This window comes from Xenopus laevis, chromosome 1L (genome assembly GCF_017654675.1).
Source record: "Xenopus laevis strain J_2021 chromosome 1L, Xenopus_laevis_v10.1, whole genome shotgun sequence".
Lineage (NCBI taxonomy): Eukaryota > Metazoa > Chordata > Amphibia > Anura > Pipidae > Xenopus > Xenopus laevis.
In genome coordinates this window covers 184,020,881-184,048,439 of record NC_054371.1, presented here as the reverse complement: position 1 = coordinate 184,048,439, position 27,559 = coordinate 184,020,881, and the positions used below count along the sequence as shown (strand labels likewise).

At 40.3% G+C, this 27,559-nt stretch overlaps 1 protein-coding gene across 1 annotated transcript in view; it reads left to right on the top strand.

Annotated features, from left to right (window-relative positions):
- The window catches only part of snx24.L (sorting nexin 24 L homeolog), a 95,555-nt gene that overhangs the window by 46,394 nt on the left and 21,602 nt on the right, over positions 1–27,559 (top strand). Inside the window, exon 3 of the mRNA XM_018264200.2 lies at positions 944–1,048. Within this exon, the coding sequence (XP_018119689.1) occupies positions 944–1,048 (105 nt within the window). The remainder of the gene's footprint in view (positions 1–943; positions 1,049–27,559) is intronic.

The following is a 27,559-nucleotide window of genomic DNA, read 5'->3' as shown; positions in this document are numbered from 1 at the left end:
AGGCCAAAAGATAAGACATACAAGGGCTCATTTATAAACACTGGGCAAATTTGTACCTGGGCAGCAACCCATAGCAACCAATCAGTGACTGGTTTTCTTCAGCCACCTGCAGGTTGAGCAATGAAAGCAAATCTTGATTGGTTGCTATGGGTAACTGCTCAGGTGCAAATTTGCCCAGGGTTTATAAATGTCAAACTTGCGTCAGTAGTAACATGGCTCCGCCTCGGCAGGGGAACACAAATGGCAGAATAATGTTTTCAGGATTAAGTAAAGCACATTGGTCTATTGTAAAATATCACATTTATTGGCTATTGTAAAATATTGTCTATTGTAAAATATTCACCTTTAAGTTAACTTTTATTATGTTATGTTAATTCTAAACAACTTTTCAATTGGCCTTCATTTTTTTTTTAATAGTTTTTGAATTATTTGCCTTCTTCTTCTGACGCTTTCCAGCTTTCCAATGGGGTTCACTGACCCCATCAAAAAAGCTAATGCTCTGTAAAGCTACAAATGTATTGTTATTGCTACTTTTTATTACTCTTCTTTCTATTTAGTCCCTCTGCTATTCATTTTTCAGTCTCCTATTCAAATCAGTGCATGGTTTCTAGGTTAATTTAGACCCTAACAACCAGATGGCTGAAATTGCAAACTGGAGAGCTGCTGAATAAAAAAGCTAAATAACTTAAAAACCATAATTAATAAAAAAAATTAAAACCAATTGAAAATTGTCTCAGGATATCCATCTCTACGTCATAGTAAAAGTTAATTTAAAGGTGAACAACCCCTTTAAATAAAGCACATTGGTCGATTGTAAAATATCACATAGTCAAGTGTATTGGCTAGTTACATTAAAAATATTAAGCTTGATTCCATGGGTCTTCTATTGTGGGATATATTCATGGCACGTGCCATTTGTAAAACACTTCTTTTTGCTCTTTAGCTTAAGAAAAGTATTAAAACTCCAGAGATCCCATCTAAACATGTAAGAAACTGGGTGCCTAAAGTGTTGGAGCAACGTCGGCAGGGTCTAGAGGCATATTTGCAGGTAAGACCTCGTCCGTCAATCCATTATTCTTTTTAAAGGAAAATTATACCCCCAAAATGAACACTTAAGCAACATATAGTTTATATCATATTAAGTGGCATATTAAAATATCTTACCATATATATATATATATATATATATATATATATATATATATTTTAAGTAAATATTGCCCTTTTACATCTCTTGCCTTGATCCACCATTACGTGATGGTCTCTGTGCTGTCTCAGAGATCACCTGACCAGAAATACTACAACTCTAACTGTAACAGGAAGAAGTGTGGAAGCAAAAGACAGAACTCTGTCTGTTAATTGGCTCATGTGACCTAAAAAGAATAGTTTGTTTGGTATGTTTGTGTGCACCGTGAATCCTACGATCCCAGGGGGAGGCCCTTATTTTTTAAAATGGCAATTTTCTATTTATGATTACCCAATGGCACAGACTACTAGAAAAGCATATTATTATGAAAATGGTTAATAACCATGAAGCAGGGTTTTACATATGAGCTGTTTTATGCAATATCTTTTTATAGAGACCTACATTGTTTGGGGGGTATAGTTTTCCTTTAACAGTGTCGGTGTTTTTCTGAGAGGCAGTTGTGTACTAACATGGCAAGGTTTGCACTATTCTTGTAACTGCTGATCTGTTGCTGTAGTTAAGTTTTTTTCCGCTGCTTTGTAAATACTGTAGACTTTGAACAATTTAAATAAAAAGGCATGCAGTACTGTAAAAAGCCTTGGCAAAAGTTAGTGTACTCACCCTGAGCACTGGAAAAAATGTATCTATCATATGCCTGCAAATGTGCAAGTAAGTAATTGGTGTTTATAACATCAGCCACTTAGCAGTGGTTATGCACTTGCTTGCCCATGCCTAATGAAGCAGAAAAGCAAATAAAACTCATAGTAAGGGACACCCTGGGCAGGAGATAAAATCACAGAAGACCATATAGGAGTAGAAAATATTTGTTCATTAAAATAAGTTGTACAAATTTAGGATCTGTTATCTGAAAACCCATTATCCAGAAACCTCAACAAAAAAACTGCAATTTAATTTTACTACCCTGTTTGCTCAAACTATTTTTCATTTTTGAAAAGTTCTTTAACACGGAGCACCAGCTGGGCACCTAAATACTTTTATATATTGGTTATATAATAAAATCATAAAGCGCACATACATACTTCATGCTTGGCATATTTCATGGCAATGGCCACATCCTCAAAAGCCCTTCTCTTCCTATAATAAATATACAAATCCAAACCTATGAAAAATATAAATATGAATGTCTTACAATTCAATACTCAGTCTGCATAGAATTACAAAACTGTGCACGTAAGTTGTTTCGGGGCAAACACAAATAATTTAGAATAATGAAGCCTTCAATAAAAAAACATGAAATAATAAAAGAAAAATAATCAAAGCAATACTGAGCAGAGCTGCAGCCAATGGCATATGAGTAGGGATTTTCTCTCTGCATAAGGGTCTAGTACAGAAGCCTGGCATTGATTACTGATTGGCCACACATAACCTGACCGGTCCCTCTCTGGCTTAACCAAAGGGGGCAGTTTGGGCAACCCACGCAATATCACTAACAATCCTATGGAGAGGATGGGAGGACTTATTTTTTTTTAAGAATGGAAATAATGAGTGATTTTATTAGAAAGTGGCTTGTTGGTAGCACACCCAGTACACTTTTTTCTGACTATAGATCCCCTTTAATGTTTAAAAGTGTTTTATAACATATAAAGCACGGTGTTTCATATTGCAGAAAAAATCCCTTGTCTGGAAAACCAAGGTCCCAAGCATCCTGGTTAGAATAGATCCCGTCCATTTATAAGCAAATCTTTCCTACTTAAATCCAGATACAGATTTTGATTAGAATTACATTGTCTTTCCAATTTTCTTCTTTGATAAATTATAAAAAAAAAAAAGCTTGATTCACTTTTTCTTGTAATTATGTGTATTGATTTTTGTTGCACTGCTGTTTAAATAGAAAAATAGAAGACAAAATTGGAATAGGGATTCCCTGTGGAGCAATCTTCTCCTTTATTTTCTTTGATAATAGGAAATAAAAGCACATCACTAAAAGTGGAGACATTGAAAGTGAAATGTTTCTCCATAGCGGTATCTGATCCCGTTAGAAATCGCAGCCTGTTCTTGATCCTTATTAAAAAGTTTGAGCGCTGTGTTAAATAATATTAATGGCCCTGGTTGTAAGCACTTAACAGTTCTTTCCCCACACAACTGAATGTATTGATTGATTTGGTGCTTGATGCAACGGCTCAGATTATACGACTAATTCTATCCAAACCTTAACTGCGTTTGTTAAGTGCCCCACATATCTTTAAATGAATCAAGATGATGATGTAGATTACAAAAAGCAGAAAACCATCCATCTCTTTTTGATCGGTTAATAACTTGAATCCATCATTGTGTATATCAGCTGGACTCAGTTTATGGGATGAATTCTTGTCTCTGGCAACCTCTGGAACCGACTGTCTGAGTTTAGATTAGATAGCACCTATAAGAGCACCTTCTGTTTTACCAATGACAAAATATGCTTCTAATGCTATTAAAGTCTATTATTAAAGTCTGTGCAATGGGCTGTTTGAATCTTTAGCTGTAAGTGATCAGAGTTTTAGGTATTTTGTTAGAATTTTATGTGGCTAGCTTAAGCAGTCCTTAAAGGAATTGTTCAGTAAACAAAAAACTGGGTAAATAGATAGGTTGTGAAAATAAAAAATGTTTTGAATATAGTTAGTTAGCCAAAAATGTAATGTATAAAGGCTGGAGTGACTGGATGTCTAACATAACAGAACACTACTTCCTGCTTTTCAGCTCTTTTGCTTTCCATTGACTAATCAGTAACCTGATTTTTTATGTCTATTTATTTTTATTGTCTATTTATCCAATTTTATTTGTTGTAACTGTTTTAAAGGCCATGCTGTTTTTTCCAAGCATTTCTGCACCAGCATTTACCTTGTAGTAAAACTTTTCAGTTTTACTCTACTGCACATTATACTTGTTTTTTCCATGGGCTGTGCAGTTTTTTTCCAAACACAAGCTACAGCCCAGGGAAATGTTAAACTTACTGAGGAAATTTAACATTTTGGCACCCCAATGAAATGCAGATTCCTTGTCAGACCCTTGGAAGATATTTATTTATTATTTTATTAAGATGTATTTATATAGTGCCAACATTTTGCGTATCGCTGTAAAATAAATGTGATTATACAACTAAATCACATGAAATTAAATACATAGAACATATGGGGTTACATACATCACAATCAATACCGGTACAAAAGGTGAGGAAGGCCCTATGCAGAAAGAGCTTACACTCTAAAGGGAAGGGAGTAATACACAAGGTGTGGGAGTGGGCAAGATCGAATTAAGTGGGTGAGAAATGTGGTACTGTATGTGGTGTTGTGTTTGGTAGTTAAGCAGTGTGAGGGTAGGCTTCTCGAAAGAAGTGCGTTTTAAGAGATTTCTTAAAAGCAGAAAGGTTGGGAGAAAGTCGGACAGACCGTGGGAGAGAATTCCAGAGGAGGGGTGCAGCCCTTGCAAAGTCTTGAACGCGAGCATGTGAGGAGGTAATGAGAGAAGAGTTGAGTAGCAGGTCAGTAGAGGAGCGTAGTAAGCGGTTGGTTGAGTATATAGAGATGAGTTCAGAGATGTAGAGTGGAGCAGAGTTATGAAGTGCTTCGAATGTCAGGGTCATTAATTTGAATTTAATTATGAGAGGTAGTGGAAGCCAATGCAGGGATTGACAGAATGGCGTGGCAGAGGAGGATCGGTTGCTGATGTGTATGAGCCTCGCAGCAGTGTTCATTATGGCATGTAGAGAGGAAGGCCAATTAAAAGAGAGTTATAGTATTCTAGATGTGATATGACGAGAGAGTGAATAAGAATTTTGGCAGCATCTTGGTGGTAAATGATCGCATTTTGGATATGTTCCTTGGGTGGAAATGACATGATTTAATAAGTGACTGGATATGAGGAGTGAATGACAGGGCATAGGATAAACCCAAGGCACCGGGCCTGGGGAGAGGGGGTGATAGTGGAATTGTTAGCTATGATGGATACTTCCGGGATGTTACTGGTGTTAGTTGGAGGAAAGAGAACCATTTTAGTTTTAGAGAGGTTTAATTTAAGGTAGCGTTGCGACATCCAGGTAGAGATATCGGACAGGCAGGAGGAGACGTGAGTTAGGAGTTATGGGTTAAGATCAGGAGATGCGAGATAGATCTGAGTATCGTCAGCATAGAGGTGGTAGTGGAAACCATACGAGTTGATTAATTTGCCGAGGGAGGAAGTATAGAAGGAGAATAGTAATGGTCCCAGGACAGAGCCTTAAGTAACCCCAACAGAAAGAGGTAGGGGAGAAGATGATACTCCGCTGTAGGAAACACTGAAGGAACGATCGGTGATGTAAGAAGAGAACCAGGAGAGGGCTGTGTCACGAAGGCCAAGCGAATGGAGAAACTGGAGGAGGAGAGGGTGATCTACAGTGTCAAATGCAGCTGAGAGATCAAGCAGTATTAGTAGTGAGAAATGATTGTTGGCTTTAGCGGTTAAAAGGTCATTAGTTAGTCAAGTCAGGGCAGTTTCAGTGGAGTGTTGTGGCTTAAAACCAGATTGTAGGGGGTCCAGCAGGTTATTGTCAGAGAGGAATGAGGTTAGTCGGTTGTAGACTAGGCGCTCAAGTAGTTTAGAGATGAAAGGTAGCAGAGAGATAGGTCGGAGGTTGTCAAGATTGGAGGGATCAAGAGAGGGTTTTTTCAGAATGGGGATGACAAGAGCATGTTTTAGTTGAGAAGGAAACAGTCCAGTTGAGAGCGAGAGATTAAATAGGTGAGTTAAGGCTTTGATTAGACAAGGATTGGTATTGCAGAGAAGTTGTGAGGGAATTGGATCAAGCGGGCAGGTGGTAAGGTGAGAAGAGGTCAAAAGCTTTGAGACTTCCTTATCAGTGACAGGGGTGAAGAAGCACAGGAGAGACTGGGGAGTGTGGAGGGAGGGTGATGGAAGTCTAGGGGGGTTGAGTAGTGTAATGTCCCTTCTGATGGTGTCAATTTTGTTTTTGAAGTGCTCAACACTGGAACCTTTCACTATTGCCTGGTAAGCTGATTATTTATTTCCATACAAATCTCCACCTCCATCTGATCACTGATTTTGCCTGTAGTGACACTAAGGGGCTGTATTTTAGCACTAAAAATTGTGTATATATTACTCCATGTAAAAACTGGTGAGGTCATGTAGAAGTCAATGGGAGCTGCCCTTTGCAAACTATAAAATCTTTCTTTGCTTTGAGGTTTTCAGGGTAATTGCACCAAAATCCTTACGAAAATGAGGGTTTCAAGGTTTTTGTATTTTTAATCCAATTAGTTCCCTGATTTTATGTGTGTGTGCATTCGTGCTTTTTTTAAAATGTTCGTTTAGTCGAGGTTGAAAAAACTTTTAAAACTACACAAAATCAAATTTTGATTAATAGGCCTCCACAAGTTCTGTAAAAGTGGGTGAAAGAAATATGTGCCCTTTTAACTAGAAGGGCAATAACACACTGGGCATTTTGTTGCAGCTACAAAATGCCAGAAAACACCTTGTTGTAGGGGATATTTAGAATATTCTCTGCTAAAACACTCAAATTGCATTGCATTGCATAGGCATCTTGAGCGATTATGCGATTTGAGTGTTTTAGCAGAGGATATTCTAAATATCTAAAGGTGTTTTCTTTCATTTTGTAGCTGCAGTGTTTCATTGCTTTAAACAAAATGGTGCACATGGATTCTGGACATTTATTCCAGCTCAGCAGATGCAGCTCAAAATGCTCTGATTTGGTTTTCAGTCAACAACAATCTCCTGGATTTGTGGGTGCACTCGCAGGTCAGGTAAGTTGCTTGGAAAGTTGGAAACATGGCAGACAGCGAATGTATTAGCAGAAAAGTGGATATAATGTTTTCAAGAAACATTTCCAAGCAAATACGGTTGAGGAATGAGGTAATTGGTGCAATTTCCTTAAGTGGTTTTGGCCGAATCCAAATCCTGCTAAAAAATGCTTGAATTTAGCCAAATCCACAAAAGAATCTGGGATCAACCATTCATTGTTTTATGTACTTTGCATATTACATGGCGGAATTCAATTATTTTCTTTTTATGATAAATTTTATTCTGCAACTTTTCTTACATTACATGTGCCCCCAAAAAAGATGGTTACTACTGTGAGCTATGATAATTCTGTAAACTAACAGAATTGTGTTATGCAGACTGAAAACAAAGGGCCTATTAATAAAATGACAAAATAGAAGTAAATTCTGTTTAGGCACAGCTTTTCAGTTCATGGGATAAATATGAGTTTCAATAAATCATCAAACATTGTTCGATCCTTAGTTACATAGTTAAATCGGGTTGAAAAAAGTTCATCAAGTTCAACCCCTCCAAGTGAAAACCCAGCATCCATACACACACCCCTCCATACTTTCAAATAAATTATATATACCCATATCTATACTAACTATAGAGTTTAGTAATACAATAGCCTTTGATATTATGTCTGTCCAAAAAATCATCCAAGCCATTCTTAAAGGTATTAACTGAATCAGCCATCACAACATCACCCGGCAGTTCATTCCACAACCTCACTGTCCTCACTGTGAAGAACCAACTACATAAATATATTGATAATGGGTTGAGTGCAGAGGAATCTTGTATTTGTCTATATGTATTTTGTGGTCACAGCCTCATTGCACCCCCGCCTAATGGTTTTAAAAATTTGTGGTGAGCGCAACTTTCCCTTGTTTGTTAAATAACCAACTACGCTGCTTCAAATAAAGGTTAGAAGGGGATGAAAGAAGGGGTGGCCTCTGGTATGGTGATCCTCTTTATGGGTTAAAAGGTCCCCTGCTATTTGTCTATAACAGTGATCCCTAACCAGTGGCTCGTGAGCAACATGTTTCTCACCAACTTCTTGGATGTTGCTCCTATTGCCCTCAGAGCAGGTGCTTTTTTTTTAATTCCAGGCTTGGAGGCATAAGAAACCAGATGTACTGCTTCTCTTTTCAAATGAGCCTTTGAGTTACTGGGAAGAGGTCATATGCGTCATAAGGTCATTTTTGTTTTAGAAACCTTCAGAGTTAGACTGGGCCGGCAGGACATCGTGAAAAAAAACAGTGGGACTGGCCCTCATAGGCCCCACAGACCCAAACCCGCTCCCCAGCTCAAACTATGGGTGCTGCCCCTGGCCTCCCATTCTGACCCCGATCAAGGCACAAAAAAAAGAAAATTGGGGGTGGGTTGGAGTGCGGTTGCATCTAGGGCAGGGGGCCCTGGGAGGTGAAGGGGGAGTGTGGGCCCCTGAGTTGGTGGCCCCAGTGAGTCCTGGATCCTCCAGTCCAACCCTGGATGCCTTCTTGTATTTTGAAAAGTAATTTGACCTAGACTTTGCGTGGCGAGTACAGTATAAGCATTAGAAAACAGTAACGGCACTTGACACATATATCATTTAGGCTCCTTGCCCTATATTTTAAGCCACAGTCTTGTGTAGTTAATTCAACGTTTCAGGGGGCTGGTGAACCCACCCTTCATCTGGTATTTTTATACAGGTGTAGGATCCATTATTTGGAAACTGAGCAGTGTCGTACTGGGACACCAGGGGCCCACCAAAAACCCTTAGACCAGGGGCCCATCCAAACACCTTTAGACCAGGGGCCCACTCTAAGTATTATTTTCTTCCTTTCCTCACTCAACCTCTATTCTCCTAGTCTCTTTTCTTTCCATACTATAACATATTATTCCATCTATTTAGCCTCTTTATTCTCATAGAAAAAGGGAATGGCCATGAAATAAGCCAAATATTTAGAAGCAGGAGGGCCCACTGATACCTTGGCCCACCGGGAGTTTTCCTGGTATCCTGGTGGGCCAGTCCAACACTGAAACTGAGTATGGGAAGGTCATGTCACATGTCACAATTCAAATGTTCAAAAATGATTTTCTTTTTCTCTTTAATAATAAAACAGTACCTTTTACTTGATCCCAACAAGTTTATAATTAACCCTTATTGAAAGCTAAATAATCCTATGGGGTTTATTTAATGTTTAAATATTTTTTTTTTTAGCAAATTTAAGGTATAGTTATCTAAAGACACCTTATTTGGGAAAATCCAGGTCCCAAAATTCTGGATCACGGGTCCCATACCTGTACAGCCAATGGGTTGGAGCCATTCACTTTTTAAGGAATAGATTACATTAAACCTCCACTGGTTTAAGATAAGGGTAGGAATCCTCAGGGATCATTACTTCATATAGCATGCAGAGAGGGTTTGGGTCATGTCCTTTATTAGTTCTTACATTATAAATAGCAAGTGCCTAATAGTACCTACAATCAGCATTTTTTCATACCATTAGAGTGCCATGTAAATAATATTGAAACTCTGCTGTAGTTTACCTCTAGGAACAGCAAGGACACAGATTCAGCATCTACTTCTACACAGTCAGTAAGTCTGGTTCCTTTTATGATCTACAGGTTAATAAAAAGTTTTCTTTAATCAATGCCTCTAATAAGCAAGAACTCACAGCTCGTTTTCATTAACACTCCGTAACTAGTAAAGATTAATGTATATTTCTCTTGCTAATTCTTTCCAATTACTTAGCTGATATTAATTCCCTGGCCTTGTTAATTATACTGGCGCACGGTGGGTAAATTTGAGCCGTATTTCCACAGGAGGGAATTGGAACAGAGTAACCTTGCCCTCCAGGTAGAAATCTCAGCAGATTTGGCCCTCTGATATAAGCCCATTCATTTTCAGATCAAGCCTAATTGCTGAAGACTGGCTGCCACAGGTACACTGGCAGTCCTGAGTACAAGGCATGTAGGTTCTTCTGAGAGCAAATAAGAAAAGATTAATTGTTTGTTTTCTTCCACTCCCCAGAGAAATCCAGCTTCTTAATCAAGAAAAATAATTTCTTCTTCCACGGGTTTACTTTATTTTTCAAACAGGGACAATTATATAAAAAGTAAGGCAGAAGGATATGTTATCTGTGAAATATTGGTAGTTTTCTATAATAGTCTGTAGAAATAAATGTAACACGGCAGAAGGATTAATAGGTATTGTGCACATTTCTCATAGTTAGTAATTTGGCGCTTGGATTTTTATTCAGACTAATACTATTGGATTGTATCCCTATTTGTTTTGTCTTTTGCCTTGAGAAATCCAATCAAAGAGACAATAGTAGAAAAAAAAGGAGGGGGAAAAAAACAAGATTTTTCTAAATTGCTCTTAATTGCTTAAGCACAATGTGAACTAAACATTGTTTCCAATTATAGGACTTGCTTCATGCAAGCACCATTAATTCTCTCCTTCCCCATCTGATAAATAAGCTATCAAACTGGAACCGATTCATTGGAAGCAATTAGCTCCAAACAAAGCCACATAACTGGAAACTACCGCAAGAGCTAATGAATGCAAATCATGTAGGAAAGCAGAAATAATGGTTTAAGCACTTCATAGTTAATATTTCCCTGTTTATGCTGCCACTACAAATTCATTCCACACGTTTTTATGAGGAGTGATGCTTTGCCATGTAAGAAAGGAAATGTTTGTTGAAAGGGGTTATACAAGATACTATTTAATATATATTTTTAATATATTTTTTTACATATATTTATATATTTAATTTATTCAGGCCTTAAAATCTGTCCTATTGCTATAAGTCCGTGGACACCAAAGCTCTCTTAAATGGGCTCATTAGGGGGACATTTACAAAACAGGGACATCTGAACCCATTCACCATTTGCTCAATGATTCTTTTGTGTTCATTTGAGCAACCAAGATATTTTGAGTTGAATGGAAACCTCCTGTGACTGCTGGTATAAGTGGTAACAGTTCCAAAAATGCTGTTTCCAGATCCCAAACTGCCTGTTAAGCCATGATTGGTTGTTTCCATTAAAGGAGATATATAGCATAATTAAAATCTCATCCTAATATTGTAGGCAATAGTAATAAGATATGGTGCTGGTTTCACTTCTGGCTTAAAGATAATCTTTAAAAATGACCCCTTTTTTTGGAACTCCCTATAGATCTACTATATGGTCCCTGTCCATGTTTAAAATGAAGGGTGGGGCATGTCCTAACAGTCCCTGCCAGAAACACAGATGGGTGGCACTTTTAGGGTTATTTGCAGAAATTTCAATAAAGTAACCAGAAACACCACATTTTAAGCACAGTCCTTCTATATTTAAAGTTATAATGCACTTCTTGTTGTCACATTCTTGTTTTTTACATATATCTACTTTAAATTCAATGGGAAACTATATGGTCTGTTATGGGCTTTTCTCCACTGGCAGACATACATCCAAGCCCAATATGAGGTACCTATAGTTAAAGGGAGTTACTAAAGTTTATTTCTTCCAATTCCAATAATAATGCCTAGCCCCATTCCGATTGCTGTCCAATCAACACCTCCTGTTCCCATTAATACTTGTCATCTGTCAAGATGGAAGCGCCAATGTTTATCTCCAAAGAGGAAAACAGTTACGGCCAGCATGCATTTGTCCTTAGTGGGCCTTAATTTTGTTTGCAACAGCAGTAATTATTAGACTAACTAGATTTCAATGTAACACTGTAAATAAATTATAAATCAAAAGTGTTTTTTTCCTCTAATCTTAAATTATGCCAGGTTTTATGATAGGAATGATACAAATGAAAGTCGGCAAATCAATGTTGATCTGATTGCAAGGTCCATGAGAAAGAGAAGTGGTAAATAGTAGTAGTTTCAAATATATTTTGATATATTAGTTAATGGAATTTATAATATGATCATTATTTTGGTGGGCTCTATATAATGTAATGGAAATCAGAATTCGAGTGATGTAGAATGCGGATGTGGCCCCCCTTCAAGTCTCTGATTGGTTGCTGCCTGGTAACCAGGGTAACCAGTCAGTGGAAACCAAGAGAGTTGAAAAGCAGGAAGTTGGGCTATGTTCTGTTATGTTAGACATCCAGTCACTCCAGCCTTTATACATTACATTACAGCTCCCAACACTGTCTATAGCGCGAGCACGCATAATTTCTCCTCTGCAAAACTACAGCTCCCAGCACTCTTCATAGCGCAAGCACTCAGAAATCCAGAGGTGGAAATCAGGAGCTTCAGACCCTCCTGCTCTAGCTCCCAGGCTTGGGGCTGCCACACCCCAGCCACAGAGGCCTACTGCCTCTACATCTGTACACAGGGACAAGGCTCAGTCCCTCCCAAGACCCTAGGAAACCCTGTAGCTGCACAAACTGGGAATTTCCCACCATGTGGTTCAGATTTTCAGGAACAGAGGGGAATTAACCCTCTGTATCCCTACATGTCCAAAGAATGCTTTTACAGAACTGTGCTGGCTTTGTTAGATTTTTTTTTTTAGCAAAGTCCAATCTACCCTTTCTATTCTTGATGCTTATGAGTGGCTTGCACCTTGCAGTGCACCCTCTGTATTTACTTTCATGCAGTCTTCTCTTTATGGTAGACTTGGATATCGATAAGCCTACCTCCTGGAGAGTGTTGTTCACTTGTTTGGCTGTTGTGAAGGGGTTTCTCTTCACCATGGAAATGATTCTGTGATAATCCACCACTGTTGTCTTCCATGGATGCCCAGGTCTCTTGCTGAGTTCACCAGCGCTTTCTTTCTTTTTCATGATGTACCAAACTGTAGATTTTGCCACTCCTAATATTGTAGCAATTCCTCGGATGGGTTTTTTCACCTGCATGGAGAGATCCTTTGACCGCATGTTGTCTGTTCACAGCAAAATCTTCCACATACAAGCAGCCCCCCCCCCTCAAATCAACTCCAGGGCTTTTATCTGCTTCATTGATAATGACATAACTAAGGAATTGCCCACACCTGCCCATGAAATAGCCTTTGAGTCAATTGTCCAATTGCTTTTGAGCCCCTGAAATGAAGTGATTGTGTTAAAAGAGGCTTTAGTTCCTCCCATTTTTATGCAATCTTTTTGTTCAACCCACTGAATTAAAGCTGAAAGTCGGCAGTTCAACTGCATCTGAGTTGTTTCATTTAAAATTCATTGTGGTAATGTACAGAACCAAAATTAGAAAAAAAGTTGTCTCTGTCCAGTTAATTCCAGTCCAGATTTATGGACCTAACTGTATATATTTCTTTTAATAGAATTAAAATTCCCTGCCCTCTGACTCATTCATAAGATCAGCCAATAAGATTCAAAAATTCTATTAAAAAAACAGAACCGGCGCAATATGGTGACTTTAATATTAATGATGGTTCCTCCATAAACGTTTGTTGTTTTCAAAGGAGAAGGAAAGCTATGGAGGCATTTTATTGCCAATAGATTAGCTGCAATAGTGCAAGCTAGAATTCGATATTTATTCTGTAGAATGTTTTTCCATACCTGAGTAAAAAGCTCTAGAAGCTCTCTGTTTGTTTAGGATAGCAGCTGCAGTATTAGCTTGGTGTGACATCACTTCCTGCCTGAATCTCTCCCTGCTCACTCTGGGCTCAGATTACAGCAGAGAAGGGGGGGGGGTCAAGCTGAGCATGCTCACGCCCATGGCAAGGAAGTTTAAAATCAAGGCAGGAAGTCTGATACAGAAGCCCATGTGTACACAATAGAAGGAAAGAAATGCAGTGTTTCTTTTGACAGAGGACTCAGAGCAGCACTACTTTGAGGGTTTACTGGTATATTTAGGTGGACCTTTCTGATAAGGCTTACTTAGTTTTAACCTTTCCTTCTCCTTTAAATGTTCACATGTGAAATGCTATGATGAGCAGTTATATCAATTAGAGTATTAAATGGAAACCTAACAGCAGACTTTCCAAAGATCTTGTGAGCTGTCCTTTTTTCAGTAATTGCACTACTCCATGTTTTTATCCTGTTGTCTCACTCCCCATAGAGCTATGCAAGGACCAAATGTCAGGAAGTAAAAAATGAAGAATCCTTTTGACAAAGTATGGGTTACATTACTAAGTGGATATTGTGAAATTGTGTCAAGTTTGGCCGCCGAAATAAATGCCTTGAGAGCGTAAAACAGGGAGCAGCTCGACCCTTGGAAAAAATAAAATCAATTGCGATTCATATTTCATATGTCTGTAATTGCTTGTGAGAGTGGAGTTGCTGTTTTAGAAAAAAAGTCTTTCACAAACATTTTTTTTCCCCAACAAACAGTATCTTACAGTGTGTCATATCAGCAAAACAATATCGAGCAGCGCTGGTTCCTTCTGGAGAAAGTTCCTTCTTTAAGTGTTGCCCTGGTTTTACATACTAAAATGTTTCCATTTTATTTAATGTTAAAAAAAGCATTGAAGGGGTGGTTCCCCATTAGATGGGGTCAGTGACCCCCATTTGAAAGTTGGAAAGAGTCAGAAGAAGGCAAATAATTAAAAAACTATAAAAAAATAAATAACCAATTGAAACGTTGCTTAGAATTGGTCATTCTATAACATACTAAACGTTACTTTAAAGGGATACTGTCATGGGAAAAAAAATTTTTTTCAAAATGCATCAGTTAATAGTGCTACTCCAGCAGAATTCTGCACTGAAATCCATTTCATAAAAGAGCAAACAGATTTTTTTTATATTCAATTTTGAAATCTGACATGGGGCTAGACATTTTGTCAATTTCCCAGCTGCCCCATGTCATGTGACTTGTGCCTGCACTTCAGGAGAGAAATGATTTCTGGCAGGCTGCTGTTTTTCCTTCTCAATGTAACTGAATGTGTCCCAGTGGGACATGGGTTTTTACTATTGAGTGTTGTTCTTAGATCTACCAGGCAGCTGTTATCTTGTGTTAGGGAGCTGTTATCTGGTTACCTTCCCATTGTTCTTTTGTTTGGCTGCTGGGGGGGTAAAGGGAGGGGGTGATATCACTCCAACTTGCAGTACAGCAGTAAAGAGTGATTGAAGTTTATCAGAGCACAAGTCACATGACATGGGGCAGCTGGGAAATTGACAAAATGTCTAGCCCCATGTCAGATTTCAAAATTGAATATAAAAAAATCTGTTTGCTCTTTTGAGAAATGGATTTCAGTGCAGAATTCTGCTGGAGTAGCACTATTAACTGATGCATTTTGAAAAAATTTTTTTTTCCCATGACAGTATCCCTTTAAAGTTGAACCAGCCTTTAATATTGGAGTATTTTAAGTTTGGCATACTTGGTTACTCATCTCTGTAAGCAAGCTATCAAACATTGCTGAGCTGGAAAAGTTAGACCAGACATGTAACCAAAGAGGTTAAGTAAAGTTGCTCACAAATAGCAGGGTGTAGGTATGCCTCTTTTATTGGGATTTTGTAACTGTCACATGAGACTACTCAAACCCAGGCAGTGCTGAAGAAACCCAGGCATAGCACTCCTCCTTTGCACTCACCTGCATTCGTTGCACACTATTACTTGGCTGCTTTGTGAAAACCAGCATATACCACAGACAGGGAGTTCCCGGTTTGTTAAAATGTCCCGTGTCCTAGCCCTAGAAGCAATAGTGCACAGGGCTGGTAGTACAGGTATGGGACCTGTTATACAGAATACTCGGGACCTGGGGTTTTCCGGATAACAGATTGTTCTGTCATTTGGATCTTCATACCTCAAGGAAAATCATAGAATGAGCTCGCACTCCTGCGACACACCAGGTTGGATAAAATCTCAATCTTTATTCCATAGGTTAAAACAACTGTCCTAACGCGTTTCGTATCTAGAGATACGTAAACATAGACACATTTCAAAAACAAACACATATTTAAACCTCAAAAGAGGAAATGACATTTGACGTTAAATTAATAGTTAAATCGTAAATAATGAATTATATACATAACTACTAAAGCGAATTACATCCAAAAGGATGAAATGTATATATAACTCCAAAAATATACAGTGTAAACATAGTTTGTAACCTATGAAATAAAGATCGAGATTTTATCCAGCCTGGTGTGTCACAGGAGTGCGTCTCATTCTTTGATTTTCCTGCATTTTCACCCTAAACTACGGGTTCGGAGCATTGCACCCGGGTCACCAATCTTCATCGGTGAGTGTGAATTATATCTACAATGTTTTATTCAGTTTGCCGACCCGTAAGTGACGGACCTGGGGCACACGCACCCAGGTCAAGTCTTGTATCGGGTAGGCTTTGGTTTTTCACCAGCAGTTTGAGTTACACCATTTGGATAGAGCCATGGGTTTCTTAGTTGTCTTCATACTTTAAGTCTACTAGAAAATCATGTAAACATTAAATAAACCCAATAGGCTGGTTTTGCTTCCAATAAGGATTAATTATATCTAGTTGGGATTAAGTAGAAGCTACTGTTTTATTATTACAGAGAAAAAGGAAATCATTTTTAAAAAATTTGATTATTTGTATAAAATGTAGTCTATGGGACTCCGTAATTCTGAGCTTTCTGGATAATGGATTTCCGGATAACGGATCCCATACCTGTATAGTGGCAGCAATTAAGCCCCTAAAACACCTATGTCTTAGGGGCCGATTTACTTAGCTCGAGTGAAGGAATAGAATAAAAAAAAATTTGAATTTCAAATGTTTTTTTTGCCTACTTCGACCTTTGACTACGACTTCGAATCAAACGATTCGATCTAAAAATCGGTCGAATATTTGACCATTCGATAGTCGAAGCACTGTCTCTTTAAAAAAAACTTCGACCCCCTAGTTCGCCACCTAAAACCTACGAGGTCCCCATAGGCTTTGTAACGATTTTTAGGTCGAAGAAAAATCGTTCGATCGATGGATTAAAATCTTTCTAAACGAATCGAACGATTTGAAGGATTTAATCGTTCGATCGAACGATTTAATCGTTCGATCGAACGATTTTTCGTTCGATTGAACTATTTGCGGTAAATCCTTCTACTTCGATATTGGAAGTCAAAGGATTTACATACGGCAGTCAAATAACGAGGGTTAATTAACCCTCGATATTCAGCCCTATGTAAATCTGCCCCTTAGTATCATTGCCTTGGGAGAAAAAAAGAAATTGTTAATATTTAAATTATGTGCAAAAAATCTGAATTAAATCATTTAAAACAATACAGATAAGAGGATAATGAGTGAATATTATAAGCATATTATACATTGCCTGTCTGGTATATTCTGCAGAACAATGAAGGAGAACTTCACGATAACCGCCTTTTTCTGTGTGAAAGGAGAAAGAGCGCCGATCTAATATGGAGACTGAGATGTCATAGTAATAGAGAAGACGCTGCTTACTTTATAGATTACAGTTAGGTCAACAAAACTTTGGCAGCATTGATTAACTTGACAGTGAGTACAGCAGTACATTTATCACTTATGCCTGTGCGGTAGAAAATCTAATAAGAGCCCCACTAGTCCCTCTAGAGCTGTAACAGGTTCACTGTGGCTATCCGTGCATTCACTGGAAATTTCTGCCTTTAAATTATACCCTTGCTGCTGGCTGGGTCATCGACTCACAGATACTGCTCATTCCAAGTCCATGTGATATCGGCATCTCTTCTTTTATCTGTGAGTGAATCTGAATGATGCTACATTCTTTTTCTTCTGTTTTGTAGCGAAGACCTACCAGAAAGTAACAGTTCAGAAACATGAATATTTGTTTCAAGCCTGCAATTTGTGTGCTGTTGTCAAAACATATGAGTCTAGAGTTGCCACCCTGTTCTGGGAAGAAAAATACAGGCTTTTCAAAGTTTTGTATATTTGTAGTTTTGTATTAACAACATTGGCACCAAGCAATATTTTCACCGTCCAGGTGGCAATCCTATGAAATGAAAGGCACCTTTCAAATCTGGAAGAAACAGAGCAATTTGTAAAAGAAGAGTTGTCCATACTGTCAGTAAAGAGATGTAAAAGAATAACGATATCTGCTTATTATACTGATAAATTTTGTTTTGTATGGATTTATTAGCTGGTCCTTTACAATCTGTTCTAGGCGCTGTTCTAAGGGGCAGATTGATAAAGGGTTGAATTTCGAATAAAAAAAAAAACGTCGAAATACGAATAAAAAAAGACAAACCGAAATTTATTTTAAAAATCGAAGGGTTTTTTTCTGGTGAATAGGCCGTTTTCGTTCGAAATCGAAGTAATATCGAATTTGATTCAAAGTTTTTTCTTAAAATAACCTCGATTTTTCAAAGTCCACCAATTGATTCCAAATTGGTTCTAGGAGGCCCTCCATAGGCTAAAACAGCAATTCGGCAGGTTTTAGATGGCGAATGGTCGAAGTTGAATTTTTTAAGAGACCGTACATGATGAATTTCAATAATCAAATTTTTTTCAAATTCGAATTTGGACTATTCCCTAGACGAAGTACACAATAGCTCTAATTTTCACTTCGACCCATGATAAATCAGCCCCTAAGTGTCATTACTGTGTAAATATGTAGCATGGAAAGCATTACAGCATTACTTTTATGTTGATGACCATGTGGGGGTAATATGGTAAAGTTTCACCTGCTCTACATACTCAGAGCCAAATAATAGGTGCTTCAATGCTAGTACAGGTATGGAATATGTTATCCGGAAACCCATTATCCAGAAAGCTCCAAATTACCAAATGGCTGTCTCCCATTTTATCCAAATAATCCAAATTTAAAAAAATTATTTACTTTTTCTGTGTAATAATAAAACAGTACCTTGTACTTGATCCCAACTAAGATATAATTAATCCTTATTGGAAGCAAAACCAGCCTATTGGGTTTATTTAATCTTGACATGATTTTTTAGTAGACTTAAGGTATGAAGATCCAAATTACAGAAAAATCCATTATCTGGAAAACCACAGGTCCCAAGCATTCTGGATAACAGGTCCCATACCTGTACTTTGCTAGGAAAAAACACTTCAGGGGCGTTATATACTAAAACTCGAATGAATCTGGGTTTTTTTTTATGAAAACAAAGTTGACCAAACTCCCTTCCACGAATTGAACTCACTATTCAATTTTAAATTTTCTCGAAAAAGTCGCAGCGACAAAACATCGCAACAAAATCGAGCATCAATTCCTATTGTACGACTGATGCTCCAAAAACTCAACTTTATTTGATTATCGGATGAAAACATAGACTTTATCCTATGATGACAAGAAACACCTTAAGGGACATCTGCCATTGACTTCTACATGATATCGATAGGTTTGAGATGGCGTGTTTTCGGATTCAGATTTTTAGCAGCTGTAAGGAAATCTGTGTTACCTGGGATTGGGGGTGCTGTACGCCGGCCGCGGGGACGCCCGCCACGCCGGCCGCGGGGACGCCCGCCTCGTGGTTCCACCATCTTGCTTCCTTAGAACGCGCGCCCCCGCGTCTCGTTTCCTTTATTGACGCGGACGCGCGCGTCGATTCTGACGCATGCGCGCCGATTTTTGGCGCGAAAACTTTGGCGCCCAAACAAGGTATAAATAGGCCACTTCCACTCCCAGCAAACTGCCCGTGATAGAATTTGTTTCTGGTGCTCTGTTCTGAAGCCTTGTGCTATTTTGTCTGTTTGAATCTGATAATCCGTGTTTGACCCAGCCTGTACCTTGACCATCCCGAATTCTGAATCCTGACCAGTGCCTGATATCCGACTACTCTTCTGCTTGTACCCTTCCTTCTTGATACCCGGTTTTGACCCTTGCCTGCCTGACGACCCTTGCTTTCTGCCTGCCACGACCCAGCCTGTCTGACGATCCTTCTGCCATACCCTTGTCTGTTACCGTGATCCTCAGTCCAAAAGACTCTAGCTACCAGCCGTGCCCCATTGCCTGCCAGAACACTTGCTTGAACCTCTCGTAAGACCAGGTGGCACCCGATTAGGCTGAGGGCTCCTCCCGAAGCTCAAAGGTGGTCACACCACTGGTGAAGCTTAGCTCAGACCCAGGATTCGAGCACTTGTTCTGGTGTTGGGTGCCGGCCGTGACATTATCACGGGCCATGGAGGACGACGATCACACCGAAGCTGCTGCCGCTGCTCCACTCCCATCTTCTTCCGAGCTGTTGCTAACTACTCTACTGCAACGTATGGAGGAGCAGGAGCGAAAGCAGAACTATTTGCTCCAGGGATTCCATAACCTAACACGCCAGTTGGGACCCTCGCAGCAGCCAGCCAGTTCTGTTCCTACTTCTTCTGTGGGTTCCCTGCCTGATAGGGGTGCTGTATACAGACCCCAGGAACCCAAGATTGCATTTCCTGCCAAGTTTGGTGGGGACAGAACCCAGTTTTTTGTGTTTCAAGAGGCCTGTAAGCTGTACCTCAGCTTCTTCCCCCACTCATTTCCCTCTGACGAGGAAAAGGTCAGGTTCGTAATGACCCTATTAGTGGGTGACCCCCAAGTCTGGGCACTTAGATTGCCGGCCACTGACCCTGCCCGTTACTCTTTAGATATGTTCTTCCGCTCTATGGCCATTCTTTACGATGACCCGGATCGCGCCTCTTCGGCCGATTCCGCGATTCGCAAACTACGCCAGGGCAAACGGGAGGTAGAGATTTACTGCACAGAGTTTCGTAGGTGGGCGGTGGAGACTGGTTGGAATGATGCAGCTCTAAGGAGCCAGTTTCGCATCGGTCTAGCCAAATCTGTCAAAGACAGCCTGGTCAATTACCCCCTATCTTCCAATCTGGATGACCTAATGTCTCTGGTTATCCAGATAGATAGGAGACAGAGGGAAAATCGGGAGGAACAGGGTACTTCTTCTTCGTATAAGCATAATTTTAGTGCTAAGTTGTCAAACCCCTCTGTGTCTCAACCTCAGGAGGAGCCTATGCAGCTAGGCATCTCTCACCTTACTCCTGAGGAAAAGGCACGGAGGCGGTCTCTTGGGTTGTGTTTGTATTGTGGGGAGAAGGGTCACTTCCTCAATCAGTGTACCAAGAGGCCGGGAAACGCTCTAGCCTAAATGGAGAAGGGGAGCTCCATTTGGGTGCAGGCGTTTCCTCTCCCCAATCTGCCTCCAAGGTCCTATTATCTGTTAAATTAACCTGGCCTACGGGCACTGTTAAATTGTCTGCCTTCATTGATTCTGGGGCGGAGGGTAATTTCTTGGACGCAGCATTCGCTGCTAAAAATAAAATTCCTTTGGTTGCCCTCAATCCTCCCATGAGAATCCTGGCTGTCGATAAAAGACCCTTGGGGTCAGGGGTGGTTTCCAAAAAGACCACAAATCTTTCCATGTGTGTAAATAATCTGCACTGTGAGGAGATAGCTCTATACCTCATCGAGGGAGCTTCCTCTCCTCTTATCCTTGGTTTACCATGGCTCCAGAGGCATAACCCTCTGATAGACTGGGTTTCTAAGGGGGTGACTCAATGGGGTACAGGATGTAGTGGGGTTTGTTTTCCCTCAGTAGTAGCCACTACTTCTCTTGAGGGGTTACCCTCAGCATATTCTGTTTTTTCTGATGTTTTCTCCAAAAAAGCAGCTGAGACCTTACCTCCGCATCGGCAGTACGACTGCCCTATTGATTTAATTCCTGGGTCAACTCCTCCACGTGGTAGAACCTACCCCCTTTCATTGCCCGAAGCCCAGGCAATGAAAGAGTATATACAAGAAAATCTTGACAGGGGCTTCATTAGGCCCTCTTGTTCCCCTGCGGGGGCAGGGTTCTTTTTTGTGGGTAAAAAAGACGGTGGTTTACGCCCCTGTATTGATTATAGGGGGCTTAATAAAATCACGGTAAAAAAACGCTACCCCTTACCATTAATCTCCGAATTATTTGACCAGGTCAAGGATGCTAAGATCTACTCCAAACTTGATTTGAGGGGTGCCTATAACCTCAATCGGATCAGGGAAGGGGATGAATGGAAAACGGCTTTTAATACTAGGGATGGCCACTACGAGTACCTTGTTATGCCGTTTGGTCTATGTAACGCCCCAGCAGTGTTTCAGGAGTTTGTCAATGACATCTTTCGGGACCTGCTGGGGATATACGTAGTGGTCTACCTAGATGACATCCTCATCTTCTCTGCCAACCTGTCTGATCATCGTCTTCATGTTTGTGAGGTATTGCGTAGGCTTAGAGCTAATAACCTGTATGCAAAATTGGAGAAGTGTACTTTTGAGGTTGCTTCCGTACAGTTCTTGGGTTTTAATATTTCTTCCAGGGGTCTCGAAATGGATCCAGACAAAGTGAAAGCTGTCCTGGAGTGGACCCAACCTTATTCCTTACGTGCAACCCAAAGGTTCCTAGGTTTTGCCAACTATTATAGGCAATTCATTAAGAATTTTTCACTTATTGTGGCTCCTATCACAAATCTTACTAAGAAAGGTGCTGACCCCAGTATGTGGCCTCTGGAAGCTATCCAAGCTTTCGAGTTCCTCAAAAGGGAGTTTAGTTCTGCCCCAATCCTCCGCCATCCTGATACAGCACTGCCTTTTATAGTCGAGGTAGATGCCTCTGAGGTGGGAGCGGGGGCAATTCTCTCTCAAAGGCACCCGATAACTAATAAGTTACACCCCTGTGCATTTTTCTCTAGAAAATTCCTTCCTGCAGAGGCAAATTATGACATAGGGAACAGAGAACTATTAGCTGTCAAGTGGGCCTTTGAAGAATGGCGGCATCTACTAGAAGGGGCTAGACACCAGGTTACGGTCTACACTGACCATAAAAATCTATTGTATATCGAGTCAGCAAAGCGTCTAAATCCTAGACAGGCAAGGTGGGCTTTGTTCTTTTCTAGGTTTAACTTTACCTTGACATTTAGGCCTGGTACAAAGAACGTCAAGGCAGATGCTCTTTCCAGAAGCTTTGACTCAATATATTCTGAAACTGATGACTGTAGTACAATTATTCCGGGTGAGGTCATTGTGGCTACGATGGAATCTGATCTCTCTTCTTTGTTATCCCCTGTTCAGACAGACGCTCCCTCTAACACTCCTGTTGGGAGATTATTTGTTCCTGAAGATCTTAGAGAACAGGTCCTAAGAGAGGTTCATGATTCCAAGATGGCAGGACATCCTGGTGTAAGTAAAACTATTTCATTACTTACTCGAAGTGCTTGGTGGCCGACCTGTAAACAAGATGTTAAATCTTTTGTGGATTCTTGTCCTGTCTGCCAACGCTCCAAGACTTCTAGAAATTTGTCCCAAGGGTTACTGATTCCCCTCCCTATTCCCGAAAGACCATGGACCCATCTTTCTATGGATTTTATTGTGGAGTTGCCTGTGTCCCAGGGGAAAACAGTAATTTGGGTGGTGGTGGATAGATTCAGTAAGATGGGTCATTTTATTGCTCTTCCTCACCTCCCATCTGCCAAAACTTTGTCCGAACTTTTTATTCAACATATATTTAAGTTGCATGGTTTTCCCAGTAATATTGTTTCAGACAGAGGTGTTCAATTTGTCTCTAAGTTCTGGCGCGCATTTTGCTCATTAGTGGGGATCGATCTTTCTTTTTCAACGGCCTATCACCCACAAACCAATGGGCAAACCGAGAGAGTGAACCAGTCTTTAGAGCAATTTTTAAGATGTTATGTCTCCGAAAATCAATCTTCCTGGGCAGAACTATTACCCTGGGCAGAATTTGCCTACAATAACGCTACTCACTCCTCCACTGGAGAGTCCCCGTTTTTTATTGTTAATGGGTTACACCCAAAAGCTTTTTCCTTCTCTAATTCTGGTTCTTCTGTCCCTTCCGCTAACTCCTCTGTCGAACAATTTTCCTTGATTTGGTCCCAGGTACATGATTCTTTGTCTACTGCTATTTCTGCTCAGAAAAGGGCTGCTGATAAAAGACGTAGAGAAGCACCCCAGTATAAAGTGGGAGACTTGGTGTGGCTCTCTACCAAAAACATCAGGTTAAAGGTTCCTTCCCTTAAGCTGGGTCCCCGTTTCATTGGTCCTTACCCCATCACTACTGTTATCAACCCTTCGTCTGTTCGCCTTAAATTGCCTGTTAATTTCAAGATTTCTGATTCTTTTCATGTTTCTTTGCTTAAACCTGCCGCTAATACTCGCCTTACTTCTGTCCCCCCTCCAGTGCAAGTTGACGGTCAGCCTGAATTTGAGATCCAGGAGTTCCTTGATTCCCGAATGGTACGTAACAAACTCCAGTACCTCACTAGGTGGAAGGGATTCGGTCCTGAGGAGAACTCCTGGGTCTCAGTGGATGACATCAAGGCTGATCGTCTTAGGAAGCAGTTCCATTTAAAGTTTCCTGGGAAGCCTGGGGGTCCGGTGTCCCCCCCTAGAGAGGGGGGTAATGTAAGGAAATCTGTGTTACCTGGGATTGGGGGTGCTGTACGCCGGCCGCGGGGACGCCCGCCACGCCGGCCGCGGGGACGCCCGCCTCGTGGTTCCACCATCTTGCCTCCTTAGAACACGCGCGCCCGCGTCTCGTTTCCTTTATTGACGCGGACGCGCGCGTCGATTCTGACGCATGCACGCCGATTTTTGGCGCGAAAACTTTGGCGCCCAAACAAGGTATAAATAGGCCACTTCCACTCCCAGCAAACTGCCCGTGATAGAACTTGTTTCTGGTGCTCTGTTCTGAAGCCTTGTGCTATTTTGTCTGTTTGAATCTGATAATCCGTGTTTGACCCAGCCTGTACCTTGACCATCCCGAATTCTGAATCCTGACCAGTGCCTGATATCCGACTACTCTTCTGCTTGTACCCTTCCTTCTTGATACCCGGTTTTGACCCTTGCCTGCCTGACGACCCTTGCTTTCTGCCTGCCACGACCCAGCCTGTCTGACGATCCTTCTGCCATACCCTTGTCTGTTACCGTGATCCTTGGTCCAAAAGACTCTAGCTACCAGCCGTGCCCCATTGCCTGCCAGAACACTTGCTTGAACCTCTCGTAAGACCAGGTGGCACCCGATTAGGCTGAGGGCTCCTCCCGAAGCTCAAAGGTGGTCACACCACTGGTGAAGCTTAGCTCAGACCCAGGATTCGAGCACTTGTTCTGGTGTTGGGTGCCGGCCGTGACAGCAGCTTTGGGGTAAAATAAATCTTGAGTTTTTTTCCAAGAAAAATTTGAGCTTTCCCCTTAAAAACCTCAACCAGATAAAGTCAAGGTTCAGTAAATGAGCCCCCAAGTGTCTCATAACTATTCTATTTTCCATGAGTCCTACTGTGATTATTACAAGGTTTATTAGCTCCAGTATTCCTCTAAGCACTTCTTATTCAGTTCCATAATCTCATATACGGATGAAGCAAATATTGTTTTGACATCATGTAATGGGAAACAACAGCAAGTTGCAACATTCTTTCAGTGTAAAGACTTGATAATGATCCATTAAAAAGACTGACCTGGCAAACTCTCTGGGTGTAATGTCTAAATAAGGTTTGGTTTGTCTTTATACAATACTAACTTGCTCCATCTGTATGAAATATTATTTGAGATTTACATTTTTCCTAGTTGTTCGGCCTTTATTTGTCAATCAGCACTGCACCCAAAATTCTTTTTAAACTACTGTCCCTAGAGCCGTCTGCTTGTTACCAGCCTGTGTGGCTTTTTGCCCAAGTACCCATAAAAAGTCATGTTTGTTCCGCTTTGCATTCAACCATTCACTATATTCAAAATGCTGCCATGAGTGTTTTTTTTATTATTTCTCTGTGGTTAATATCTCTTAATTATCTTCATACTTACTGTGGCACTCAGTACAAGAAATGTATTATGTCCTTACAGGCCCTCAAATCTTTTTTTCCAAGGTGCACCTCAGCCCTAATCTACTGTGCCTATTGCATTGAGGCCTGTCTTGTTTCCACACCCGGTGTCAACGCTGCCTTATCACGTCTATAACACATTCCCAGTGAAGCAAGTTATCTGTGGAACTCCCAGCCCTTCTCTATTATGCTGAGCACCCTGTCTTCACACTTTCCAGACACTTCTAAAAAAGAGCTTCCTCTGAGGCACTCACCATCTCTGCCCTGTAGCTCTAATGCATGTCTTCAGAAGGTGTATTCTCCTTGCCATATACCTGATTAGTCAGTAAACTTGCATTTAAATGGCTGTGTTTTCTTACACTCTTATATTAACAAGCAAATTGATACCTCTATATATGGGCTGAAAGGTAAGCTGTATAGCCAGGTATCAGTGTAGACTGTAGATAAAGGGAGTACTATACTGGTACTGTTTTGTCCAGGGTGCTACTTACTTCTCCTATCTAATGATTAAAGGACATGTAAAGCCTACATTTTCCTACCATTTATATAAGTTGGGTGTATATTCCCCACCCAAGCCACATTATTTGTACAGCATATACCCCCTCCATTTGCAAGTGCAATCACATTTAGCAGCTTTCAACCGGCAGCCATTTTCCTTCTGACACATCATCAGTAACATTGACATCTGCAACAGGACATCTATGCTGTAAAGTTCATGCAATGCAGAATACAAGTTTACACAGGCACAACATACTTTGTTCTCCTGGGGTTGGGCACCGTAATGGTTAAGCTGAGCTCAGGAGAGGTGGCTAGGAGAAAAAAATAGGATCAGACAGCTAGAGTTTCTATGGCAACCAGCAATGCTATCTCTTCATTGGCTGTTAGAAAGGAGGGTGTGTTTAATAATCTGAGCTGAAAAGAACTGAGCATGCTCATGAGCTAACCGCTTATTTTCTGAGGGAGGGGCAGAGTGGGCTAGAGGAGTAGAAACAATTCTAAGTGATTAAGGGTGCCCAGAGTGGCAGTTAATTAAAGATTTCAAAGAGGCTGTTCACTGATTACATTTTTGTGTAAGGGGGGGGATTACATGTCCTTTAAATACAATTCTGCTTTAAAAGTGGTGGGTAAAACCCCAATTTAAGGGGAATATTGCAATAGGAAAACATACTGTTTTCAAAATGTATCAATTAATAGAGCTTCTCTCACATAATCCTGTATTGAATTCCAGTTTTAAAAAATAAATCAATTTTTTATATAGAAAAACTTTAAAGTCGTTAATTCCTTCAGTCTCTTGAATTTTTATTTTTGAAAAGCTATAGACTTTCTTTAATGCTTCCCTGCAGATAACTGTCAGTAACTTGGCTTGCCAGGCAGAGGGTACTAATTCTAGCATAGAAAATAAAAAGCATTATATACAGTGAGAGGCATCCTAATATCCCAGACAAAACCTTGCCATTTCAAAGTATGTTATCTAATTGGTTTCAGCATTCTACAAAATTAGCTCAAAAATGGTTTGCAACTCTGCACTGCTGAAAATGCATTGGTGCACCACATAGTGGTAGACATGAGAATAGCACCAAGCAGGAGACTGGAAAAGCTCTGTTGTATGGCTGGGAGATAAAAGACATTTCTGGCTGTTTCTACAAGGACAGAATCATACATAATGACCACATAACATTATTACAATTTAAAAAATAACATAAATTAGGTTGAAAATAACATTTAGAATGGTAGAAGTGCACATTGAATACACCGCCATCAAAATCATGACAAAATTCATTTAAAAGCTAGCACAGGGCACTGATTTTTATTAAGTATTTTACACCACAAATAAGATGCACATTATGTATTCATGAGGCTGCATTTGTCAACTTCAGACCTGACATGTCGCCTATATAATGGCCAATATTATAAGTCATGTGATGTGATGTTGTTACACCTGCAAATATAGCA